At 46.4% G+C, this 11,989-nt stretch overlaps 2 protein-coding genes across 6 annotated transcripts in view; one reads left to right on the forward strand and one right to left on the reverse strand.

The window, feature by feature from the left end:
- Positions 1-262: 262 nt before the first annotated feature.
- Positions 263-10,640, forward strand: SNRNP35 (small nuclear ribonucleoprotein U11/U12 subunit 35). Of its 5 annotated transcripts, none has more exons than XM_027125029.1 (4): positions 263-376; positions 991-1,124; positions 2,581-2,736; positions 7,469-10,640. In XM_027125029.1, the coding sequence occupies exon 4, from the start codon at positions 7,472-7,474 to the stop codon at positions 8,210-8,212; it is 741 nt and encodes a 246-aa protein (XP_026980830.1). In that variant the 5' UTR covers positions 263-376; positions 991-1,124; positions 2,581-2,736; positions 7,469-7,471; the 3' UTR covers positions 8,213-10,640. The 5 variants fall into 5 exon arrangements, with proteins under 5 accessions (XP_026980830.1, XP_026980828.1, XP_026980827.1 ...); XM_027125027.1 differs by having other exon boundaries at positions 2,581-2,666; positions 7,321-10,640; XM_027125026.1 differs by having other exon boundaries at positions 2,581-2,666.
- A 497-nt stretch (positions 10,641-11,137) lies between these two features.
- RILPL1 (Rab interacting lysosomal protein like 1) overlaps positions 11,138-11,989 on the reverse strand; it is a 44,358-nt gene continuing 43,506 nt past the window's right edge. Inside the window, exon 7 of the mRNA XM_027125018.1 lies at positions 11,138-11,986. Within this exon, the coding sequence (XP_026980819.1) occupies positions 11,842-11,986 (145 nt within the window). The 3' untranslated portion in view covers positions 11,138-11,841. The remainder of the gene's footprint in view (positions 11,987-11,989) is intronic.

Below are 11,989 nucleotides of genomic sequence, written 5' to 3' on the forward strand. Positions count from 1 at the left end.
TTTGGCTTAAATGCCTGCAATCCTGGATCAGTGACTTCAGCTCTAGGAGCTGAAAGTCTTTAGAAAAGAATTTGGTTGCAGGAAGGGTGGTACCCAGAGCACTTGTTTTCAGTCGGTGTTTGCATAACAGCACACTTTTTTTTTTTTAAAACTTAGGTGAAATGTTTATTCAGGGTGATGAGTGGGAGGGTGGGGTGTGTGTGTGGGGAGGTGGTGTAGGTGGGTGAGGGAAGCATTATTAAAGGAGACTACAGCCAAGGGACTAATGTCCTCCACCATACTCTCCAGGCCAGCTCTGTTCCACCCAGGAAGGTAACAATACACTCTGCAATGAGTTGTTGAGAGAGTGAAGTGAGCTTAGCCCAGTGTCTGGCAGGTGATGCTAAATGTTTGTTTGTTTGTTTTTTAAATGTTTGTTTTAAGATGGTATTAGTGTGGTGGTGATCAGTTTGAAATGTACAGAAATATCAAATCATAATATTGTGCACCAGGAGCTAACATAGTGTTGTAGGTCAGTTATACTTCAAAACAAACAAACAAACACACACATAGAAAAAGAGATCAGATTTGTGGTTCCCAGAGGTGAGGCCTGGGGGTGGGGGAATTGGACGGAAGCAGTCAAAAGGTACTTATTTCCAGTTATAAATTAGTACTAGGGATGTAATGTATGATATGATAAATATCTTTTTAACACTGCTGTATGGGAAAAAAATTTTTTTCTATTTCTTTTATTTTGTATCCTTTCGAGATGACAGATGCTCACTAAACTTACTGTGGTAATCATATCATGATGTATGTAAGTCACCTTAAACTTATATAGTGCTGTATGTCAATAAAACCGGAAAAAGGAAAAAAAGATTGTATTAATATGAAACTTCTATAGAAGTCTCTAGTAGGGTTGCTCACGTTGCCCTTCAGATCTTCTGCTTGGTTTATAAAGTATTTTGTTATATAAGTAATTTTGTATATAATTAAACTTTAATTATATAGATGTGGCAGCCGTGGAGATGCCTGTCAGATGACCCTTCAAGAGGCCACCAAGCATATTAAAAGATGTCTGCAGCACCTTCAGACTGCAGCAGCATTCATGCTGTGGATGCACTTTTCCCAGAAGCCTTCCGTTGGTAAGCCAGCAGAGCAGAGATACTGGGACCACAATATTTCTTTTTTAAATTTAATTAATTAATTTTTAAATATGTTTATTTATTTTTGGCTGCACTGGGTCTTCGTTGTTGAGCGCGGGCTTTCTCTAGTTGCCGTGAGGGGGGGCTGCTCTTAGTTGCGGTGCGTGGGCTTCAAACAGTGGCGTCTCTTGTTGCGGAGCACGGGCTCTAGGCGCCCAGGCTTCAGTAGTTGTGGCTCACGGGCTCAGTAATTGTGACTCGCGGGCTCTAGAGCGCAGGCTCCGTAGTTGTGGTGCACAGGCTTAGTTGCTCTGCGGCATGTGGGATCTTCCTGGACCAGGGATCGAACCAGTGTCCCCTGCATTGGCAGGTGGATTCTTAACCACTGCGCCACCAGGGAAGTCCTAAATATGAAATTTTAAACTATAGATATTGCTCACTTTTTTACTCAGTACATTTTATTAATATATTTCAAGAGAACGTACTTTAAAGAAAGCTATAGATATTCAGAACCTATGCTTCATAATAAAGATTTGATAAAAACTAGGTAGCAGTAATACATCCTTAGTAGCTGGTCATTGGCTTACCTTCTAAGAATAGGACTGGAATCAAAATGAGATCAGCTGTTCGCAGAAATGACCCACTTGTAAGAATTAATCAGAAAATGAGTGGCTGAAGAAATCACGAGACTCATCATGAAAAGCACAACTGTCTCAAGACATTTCAAGTTGTACCACAAGTCGTAATCTACCCGAATATTTTGACCTAACAAAAAAGAAACACAGCATAATCTGAATGCATACATCTACCCGTTCTACACAGATTTACTGACCACACGGTTCTCCCCTCTCCCTCCCACGCTTAGGTTTTAAATCTGGGCTTCTTAACCGTGACTCTAAAGGCAGGGGTCCTCAAAGAGTCATTTTGAGGTTCATTCAGCGGTTCTGAATTCACTGATTCCCTGCGGGGCCCAGGAAACGGCATTTAAACCAGCTTCCACGCGATTCTTAAGTAAACTCTCCAAACTGTGAAGAACTGTTTTGCTTGTGTGGAAAGCGAACGTGTTAAATTTACGGGTTAGAAAAACTCTGGCAAAACATACGTACAAAGTTTCCTTGTGAACCGGCATACGCATTTTCTGAGTAAAAAAACCCCACAATATTAATCAAATTCTCAAAGCGAGCCTAAGAACCAAAACTCGCATCGCGCTGAAACACCTCCTTGCTACGGAGAGAAATCCAGCGGCTCCCAGACAACTAGCTGCACATTCGATCATCTTTCAACTTTTGTTCAATTTAGCAGTTTCTGTCTTCGTGAAAAATTTTACAGAAACAGAAAGTTCATTCTCTTCGGAGACGATATGCAGTCGATGCTCAAGGCATGTGATTAAATTTGTTAAAATAAAAGCAAAAACGGAAACAGGGCCCGTGACGAATCTGCTACTTCCGATGTAAAGGTCCTGTCAGTCAAGGAGGAAGAATCTTCCGTCGCTTCGAGCTCGGCACCTGGCCCCGTGGGAAAGGAAGCCCGATCCTTGCTGAGGTGAGCGGGAGCGGTTTGGTGGGAGTAGGGCCCACCCTGGCGAGAAGGACGAGGGAATTCGGCCTGGACGGTATGTCGGCGCGTGCGTGGGCCGCCATGTTGAAGGCGGGCGAAGGGGGACCTTTTGGGGTTGCCGGGAGCGGGGGCGACAGCTGGGTTGGTAGGATGGCCCCTTCCGTCCTGTGCCCCCTCAGATGGTGACGGGCTGGGGAAGGCAGCCCTGAGGGCCGGCGGCCGAGACGGAGGCGCTGCGGGGCGGGGGGGCGGATCGGAAGTATAGACTTTTTCACGGAGACTTCCGCGTTAGCGTCCACGGCCTCACTGCGCGTGCTGGGACGGCTCTGGGCGCCTGCCTTCAGTTTGCTTCACACCTGGTGGGAAGCGCCGGTTGTTCCGTTCTGCAGGCTCAGCCTGGGGACGAGTGCTTTGTTTGTTTGCTTAAGAATAGCTTTTTTTTTTTTTTTTTTTTTTTTTGCGGTACGCGGGCCTCTCACTGCTGTGGCCTCTCCCGTTGCGGAGCACAGGCTCCGGACGCGCAGGCTCAGCGGCCATGGCTCACGAGCCCAGCCGCTCTGCGGCATGTGGGAGCTTCCCGGACGGGGGCACAAACCCGCATCCCCTGCATCGGCAGGCGGACTCCCAGCCACTGCGCCACCAGGGAAGCCCAAGAATAGCTTTTATTTGTATAATAATTTATAATTAGAAAGAGCTTTCAAAGACACTACCTTCTCTCACCTTCACAAAAAAACACGGTGAAGAGGCACTTAGCAGCATTTAACAGGTGATTTAAATTTTGCGGAAGCTAACACTAGGTCTCACACCTGGGTGTTCTGACTCCCAATCCAGTGCTTTTTCACTTTCCACACTTCTGTCTTTAATAGTTCATTTCCCCACTCACCTCCACCCCCGACGATTCATCCCTCACATCCCATCTCCGTTTATGAAGTAATGACGAGAATCTAAACATCCAGAGAGATGGTGGTAGAAAATCTCAATGCAATGTTGCAACGGAGGAAATACACCTAGAAAGATTAACGAGAAGCTGTGAAGCCCGCTCTTCTCTTGGTATTGAGTATTGATAGGAGCATGCAGGTGAGGGAGAAAACCGGAAACTCATCTTCTATCCCTTTGTAATTTTTTTCCAGAGTTTAATTTGAGGAACTCTTAAAGCTTTGAACAGGAGCTCTGACTGTGTACAGCAATGTCAGCTTTATTTGGTGGTTCTTTGTGACCTTTTCCTGTGGAATGGGGACGGGTTCCTTTCCCACTTGCCTGCGAGGGGGCTGTCAGCCTCAGATACCCAGACGTGGCCTGCTTTGTCCTATCCCCATCTCAAGCTTTATATTTTATGACAGCTATCTAAGGAAAGAGTTAAGAGCTCAAGCTCTGGAGTCAATAAAAGCCCTTGGTTCTAACTCCCCCTCTGGGCTACTTCTGTGATTTGGGACAAGAGACAATCTTTTTGCATCTCACCTTTGGCATCTGAAATGGCAATAATAGAAGTGGGTGTGTCCCGGTGTTGTTGAGAGGTGAGGGGAGTTAAGTGCTTAGCACAGTGCCTGGCACCTCCTAAGTGTTCAATACAGGTTAACTATATGATGGTCTCTTTTTTGTTTGTTTGTTTTTCCTGGAACCTTGCGATAGTACGATTAGAATCTTAAGAATTTTAGGTCCATTTAGAGAATACCAGAGCAGAGATCCAAACAACACAGTGATCTCTCTCTCTTTTTTTACCCCATGTGGAGAAATTACAGCCATAATAGACAAAAGACACAAAGTGAGTTAGAGGCAGAGCCCAGACCAGACCAAAAGCATCTCACTCTTCTCCTGCTCCTTCCCTTGTTCTAGTTGTTTATCATCCTTTTACTGATAAGGATACCAGAGAGGTGTCTTCTCCAAAGTTGCTTGTTAATGATGAGACGCATATATGTCCTCCTTTTACAATTTGGTGGCAGATGGTGTAATGTCCTGCCTCTCAATTTTCTTTCTTTCTTTTTTAAAATAATTAATTAATTTTTTGGCTGCGTTGGGTCTTCGTTGCTGCGTGCGGGCTTTCTCTAGTTGGGCGAGCGGGGGCTGCTCTTCATTGCTGCGGTGCACGGGCTTCTCATTGCGGTGGCTTCTCTTGTTGCGGAGCACGGGCTCTAGGCACATGGGCTTCAGTAGTTGTGGCTCGTGGGCTCTAGAGCTCAGGCTCCGTAGTTGTGGCGCACGGGCTTAGTTGCTCTGCAGCATGTGGGATCTTCCTGGACCAGGGATCAAACCCGTGTCCCCTGCATTGGCAGGCGGATTCTTAACCACTGTGCCACCAGGGAAGTCCCTGCCTTTCAGTTTTCAATGAAGTGGTCCTTTTTGTCTGATTTGGACCAAAATAAGTTCAGTGAATTTTGTTTGGAGTTGGTTCAGTTCCCCAGCATTTATCAGGAAGTGTCCTAGGATCTGGAGACACTGGGTTGAAGAGTGTTTATTGTGAAGAGTGTTTATTGTGTGTTGGGCAAAACGTGATCAGTATGACAGAAGAGGTACCATGAGCTGTGGGACCAACGGATTTGCTTCATGGGGAAGAGGCTGGAAGCTGGACTTGAAGGACCAGTAGAATTTCCACAAGTGGAGATGTGGGAGGTGGAAAGGAAGGGAATATTCCCAGCAGAGGAAATTGCACCAGGAAAGACACAGAGCTAGGGGATTAGGGCACGTTCAAGGAATGAGGAGCAGTCCTGGGGAGAATAGGTTCTGCAATGGAATATGAGGAGAGGCTAAGTGAGAGTCAGAATTCTTGAGTTCATTGACTTCGGGTTTTATTCTGTAGGTGTTTTACTTTTTTTACTGGGAAAAGAAATTCCACTGTGATCACTCCCCCTACATAACCCATAAACTGAAGAGCAAAACCAAAAAAGATCCTTGAGGAAAATTTGAGAGAGGGGGGGAAAACTATAGATACCATTTTAATAAATATCATGGAAAGATGCTGTTAGGAATGAAGATCACCAGGTATATTTGACAGAGCCCTGGTTTTTAAGGAACATATTTCAGCCTTGGCTCTAAAGCTTTACAGAGGTAGTCACATGATTACCAGCAGGGTCTGAAATGTTGGCAAGCACCGAATTATTCCAGCAAATTCACATGAATCAATTATCATGTGTCAGACTTAAACTTACCCACCCTCTTTCAAACAAACATAGATCTTCTATCGGAATGAATGACAGTTGCAGTGTGCTTGCTGAACTAAAATTACCATTGCAATCAGTTCTCAAGCTCCAAAGCATAAATGGATTATGAGCTAGGGAAGTGGGAAGAAATCCCATCTTCCTTTTTTTTTTATATAAAGTTTCTTTTTATTTATTTATATATATTTTTTGGCTGCATTGGGCCTTCATTGCTGCACACATGCTTTCTCTAGTTGCAGCGAGTGGGGGCCACTCTTCGTTGCAGTGTGTGGGCCTCTCATTGCAGTGGCGTCTCTTGTTGTGGAGCACGGGCTCTAGGCACGCAGGCTTCAGTAGTTGCAGCACGCGGGCTCAGTAGTTGCAGCACGCAGGCCCTAGAGTGCGTGGGCTCAGTGTTATGGCATGCGGGCTTGGCCGCCCCGTAGTATGTGGGATCTTCCTGGACCAGGGATCGAACCTGTGTCCCCTGCATTGGCAGGTGGATTCCTAACCACTGTGCCACCAGGGAAGTCCCCCATCTTCCTTTTGAACTAAAGAGCCTGCGGCTGGGTCACTGTCATTTTGGCTTTGCTCCCTGTTTACTGACAGATGCAAAAGGCTGCATTCAGAGCACCATTTTCCCATGCAGTTTTGTTTTTTTAAAAAGTCCTTATCAGAATAATCTGGGAGGGACTCCCCTGGTGGTCCAGCGGGTAAGACACCGCACTCCCAATGCAGGGGGCCTGGGTTCAATCCCTGGTCGGGGAACTAGATCCCACATGCAGCAACTAAGAAGTCCCGCATGCTGCAACTAAGGATCCTGCATAATGAAACGAAGATCCTGCATGCCGTAACTAAAGATCCAGTGCAGCCTAAATAAATAAATAAACAAATATTTAAAAATTAAAAAAAAAAATCTGGGAGCGGGAATGTGGGGAGCATAGATGAAATAAGACAGGCCAGGTGTTGGTCATGGTTGGAGCCGGGTGAGAAATTCATGGAAGGTTATGCCATTGTCTACACTGGTATGTGTTTGAAACTCTTGGTAGTAAAGGGTTTTTAATTTTTATTAATGTTATTATTATCATTATATATGTATATATATTTGGCCGAGCCGTGTGGCTTGCGGGATCCTAGTTCCCCAACCAGGGATTGAACCCGGGGCCCGGCAGTGAAAGTGCCGAGTCCTAACCCCTGGACCGCCAGGGAACTCCCATAAAGAGTTTTTTAAGATGCCCTTTTCCACAGAAGTTCCCAGGCTGGTTTCCTTCTGACCATTTTAAAGTCTCTGAAAGGTGAGCCTGGGTTTTGATTCTGGATTTTGATCCGTGTTGCCACGTTATAACAGTTCGTGTGTGCCCTACCGTGGCTAAGCTGGATGATACACGTATGCAGCAAACTCAGGCACGTTGCCCTCTGCTCCTTCCGGGGAGGGTTGGTGGAGGAGTGCGTGCGAGCATTCTGGAGCCCCACTGCCTGGCTCTGATACTGTCTCCCCTGCCTTCTAGCTGGGAGGCCACAGCGTCTGAAAAACCCTCTTCCTTCCCTGTTGGAAGAAGGGGCGAAAAGCAGTATCTACTTCATGGGGTTGTTGGAAGGATTGAATGTGTAGCTCACAGTAGATGCTGCATAAACGCTTGCCGTGCTTCTCCTTAGAACATGAACGATTGGATGCCCATCGCCAGGGAGTATGACCCGCTTAAAGCTGGCAGCATTGATGGCACCGACGAGGACCCACATGATCGAGCTGTCTGGAGGGCGATGCTGGCACGATATGCCCCCAACAAAGGCGTCACAGGAGACCCCCTCCTCACCCTGTTTGTGGCGAGACTAAACCTGCAGACCAAAGAGGAGAAGTTAAAGGAAGTATTTTCCCGCTATGGGGACATCCGGCGGCTTCGGCTGGTGAGGGACTTGGTCACGGGCTTTTCGAAGGGCTACGCCTTCATCGAATACAAGGAGGAGCGTTCTCTGCTCAAAGCTTACCGGGACGCCGACGGCCTGGTTATTGACCAACACGAGATATTTGTGGACTATGAACTGGAAAGGACTCTCAAAGGGTGGATTCCTCGGCGACTTGGAGGAGGCCTGGGGGGTAAAAAGGAATCTGGGCAGCTGAGATTTGGGGGGCGGGATCGGCCTTTCCGAAAACCCATTAATCTGCCAGTCGTTAAAAGCGACCAGTTTCGAGAGGGAAAGAGGGAGAGAAGGGAGCGATCTCGATCCCGAGAAAGACACTGGGACTCCAGGACGAGGGATCGGGACCACGACAGGGGCCGGGAGAAGAGGTGGCAGGAAAAAGAATCAACTAGGGTGTGGCCAGAAGGTGACTGGGACAGAGAGAGGGACTTCAGAGATGACAGGGTCAAGGGGAAGGAGAAGAGGGACAGAAGTAAGTAGACTCCATCCCCTGCCAAACCCAAACGAAGGTACCCGACCAGTAAAAGCGCAGGGAGAACTGCACTGCTTGTATACAGAATCCAAGTCCAGTGGTTGAATAGAACTTACTGATGAAAATAAAAACAAAACAGAAGAAACTTACTAATGATAATGGGGTTGGGTACGTTTTCTTTCGACTCTGGAATGCAGGTTCAAGATGAACACGCTGATACTTTGAATTTTCTCTTCTTCATCTTATAGTTTTTGTTTTTGTTTTTTGGGGCTCATGGGCGGTTTGTGGGATCTTACTTCCCTGACCAGGGATTGAACCTGCACCCTCAGTAGTGAAAGTGCAGAGTCCTAACCATTAGACCACCAGGGAACTCCCTTCATCTTATAGTTGTAAGGACCCATTATTTGATAAGCTTGAGAAACAATTTTGCAGTCACCAGCATCTGTACAGAAAGACCTATGTAAGGAGCCACGACTCATTTAATTTGGCAGTACGGAATTTGCTTTTTCTCCCATCTATTGGAAATGGCCATTTTGAGGGCTTGGCAGAAAGAGGTGATGACTGAAAACCATTTGCATTGATCTGTGACTCCTGGGAACCCAAATCTGGTCAGAATCTAAGTTGTGTGTTTTCCACCTTTATGTCCATAGTGCAGGGTTTGCTGCAGTGAAATAAAAATGGGTTAGAAAAATGAATCCAAGGAGAATGTCCAGACTTAGTACCAAAAGCCAGTCTTAGCAGTGATCTGGGTCAGCAACCAGCTTCTCTTGAACAAATATAACTCCATTCTCGAGCCAAATGCTGACTACCTTTTTTCCTTTTCTCTTTTTGGCGGGGTGGCTGGCATTTAAAATGAAAACCCAGAGTTGCAGGGCTTTGGGGCTGTGGTCTGTGGTAATCCTCCAGCCCTTGGAAAAGAGAAAGTTCAAAAGAAGTGAGAGTGAAATGAAAATGAAATCAATGAAAGGTTAGTAGCTGGTTCCGATGGACTGATTTGCCTTTTCTCTCTTGATCATCCAGCCTCTGGTTTGTTTGAAACTGGATATACTGACCTGAACTTCTGAGAGCTTTGAATAAGTACCATACTGTTCATGTGATTTTTCAAGAAAGTGACATTCAACCTTTTTCTTTTATCCATGGCTGTGTCTTTGAAAGTTCAGGTTCTTAAAATTCAGGATGTCTCATGTAAAGTAAATGTCTGATTTAGTAGCAAGACTCACACATTCATTACTAGGTTTTTGCATCAGGAGTATGAATCTCATCGTTACATAGGGGACCTACGATATCTTAAAAGTGCTATCAGCTGTTAGAACTGTTTTAGGAGAATATGCTCTTTCCTTTGTAAATTTCCAGTGCAGAATTTCACTCTTCTCCCAAATCTCAGAAGACCGCCTTGCAGGAACACCTTTACGATTTCACCCATGTTTCATTTACAACGTGTGTTACGGGCTAGAGTTGGTAGGTACATTAGGTAAACAAGCTGCTCCACATCAGGGAAGCTGAGTCGTGAGACGGCTTCAGAAGAAACACACACAGGGGCAGCAGTGTTTACAGAGTCTAAGCTGGCGGCTATCAACCCTGAGTACCAGAATACCGATGGATGGAAAAAATAGGCACATTCAGTCCCCACCCCTGGACATTTGGGCTTAGTCTTACAATGGCCCTGGTAACTAAAAAAAAAAAAAAAATAGTAGAGCCCCCCCCCCCCCCCCCCGCCCTGGTCAGGGACTGTAGTTGTCAACATGGCAAAGGCGGATACCCTCCGACCCGGCAATTCTGCTGCTAGTTTATTCTGCAGACTGATGCACGTGTGTGAGTGTGCAGCGCTGTTTTAGAAAGATGGGAAGCTACCTGTCCACCAGTGAGGCCTGGACAAACATGAACAAATTACACTCGATGGTCGACCAGGGTTCCTCAGTCTTGGCACTGTTGACATTTGGGGCTGGAAAATTCTTTGGTGTCGGGCGCCGTCCTATGCACTGTAGGATATTTAGCAGCGTCCCTGGGGCCTACTGGATGACAGTAGCACCCACCCAGTTGCGACAACCAAAAATGTCCCCAGTGAGTGCCAAATGTCCCTGGGGGCCAAAATCACCCCGGGTTGAGACCCGCTGTCTTTTATACTGGTGTGAAGTCATGTCCAGGGTATTCTAAGGAAAGAAAGGTATGGGATAGCATGTGTATAACACGCTGCCATTTATGTAGAAAGAGAACAGAAATATATCTGTATTTTTTTACCTGATTGCATGTATATTTATAAATTACTTCAGGAAAGACACCCAGGAAACTACCAACACTGGTCACCCCAGGGGGAAGACAACCAAAGGTGATGTGGGGAGGGGGATTCCTCAGCACACATGCTTTTATACTCTCTGAGAATAAACTCTAATAGTTCTAATGGGCAGTCAGGTTGGAGAACCACTGCTCTAAACCAACGTTATCGTGTCTGGTCATTTTTCTCAGCGATCTGGAAACGGAGTTCATGTAGATCCTATAAACCAACTTGATGGTTTCTTAGCAAACCATAGTAAAATGTGTAGAAAGCAGCCCAGTCAGATGTACTTGAGTGCCCTGTTGGGAAATGGTACCTCTCTCAATCCGTGAGCACCCAGTCTTGCACTCTGGGTGCTCCGTGAGTGGAGAGAAAACATTATTTGGGTAACCCCCCAACTTGCCAGTTGCAGACAGGGCATGTGGCTCTCCGTCTCCACTGCAGCCTCATGAGTCAGCCAGACGTTTGGTCCCCAAGCCATCTTTTCACCCACCGCCATTGCTTTGGCAAGTCTACCCTACCCGCCATCTGGCATCCCCTAGGGTTCCGCACGTCACACTCAATCCGCTTTGGGACATTTGTCTTTTTCGCGGGGGACTAAGTATTTGACACGGTGAATGCTGAAACAAGATGCCAAGAAAAAAAGAATCCACACAAGAAATGTTGCAATGTCTCATCCTCAGCAACTTTGTTTGGTTAGTACTGCATAACTCACAGCAGATTCCAAGGCACTGGCCTTGAACATTGCTACATGCTCTAGGCATTATCAGTAACAAGGTGCAATAGAGAACCACAGGCTCTTGCAAACTTGTCTCCAGTTTCTGGGCAGGAGGACTGTCCTCCCTATTTCCTGTTTGCTTTGTGCCTAAGCTGGGCCAGCTCATCCTGTGACTTTGGAAGCCCTGCCTGTCTAGTCGATGCGTCCTATATATTATGCTACCACCATGACAATGTCATGAACGTAACTAATGAAAACCTACCACTTCCCTGCCTCCCATTTAAGTATGACAAATGTGATCATAAAACCTCTACACAAATAATTTCATACAAAGCAAGTCAAACAGCAGTTATAGCGGCATGTGACGTATCTGGCGAAGCTTGCGTTACTGAAGTTAATGCAAAAGTCAGCTTCCGCTCGTGGTCTTATTAAATATATATCCTAAGGGATCAGAGTCATCTATTAGAAACGGTGATAGCCCTGGTATAAATAAACGTTTCTTTAGAGTTTGGCATCAGTTTTTTGACGTGCTCCCTCGAAGCAGACAGTTTGTTGGAGGGATCAGGTTTGAGGGTGTGACACCCAAGGCGGCCAGGTTCTGTTGCAGGCGCTGGTGGTTCAGGTCCAAGGACAGAGGCGGGTCACGGTCACAGGTGCTGCAGGGCCTCCTGTCCTTGTTCCGTGTAACCGTCGTCGCGGTGGCAGTTGGCCCACTGGCCAAAGGACTCGTGGATGCGCACGTTTCTCTGCGTGTTGACCAGACGCTTCTTATCTCGGGAGAAGAAGCTAAACCTT

This window comes from Aethalodelphis obliquidens, unplaced genomic scaffold (genome assembly GCF_003676395.1).
Source record: "Aethalodelphis obliquidens isolate GAN/ISIS:26980383/991018 unplaced genomic scaffold, ASM367639v1 scaffold28, whole genome shotgun sequence".
Taxonomy (NCBI): Eukaryota; Metazoa; Chordata; class Mammalia; order Artiodactyla; family Delphinidae; genus Aethalodelphis; species Aethalodelphis obliquidens.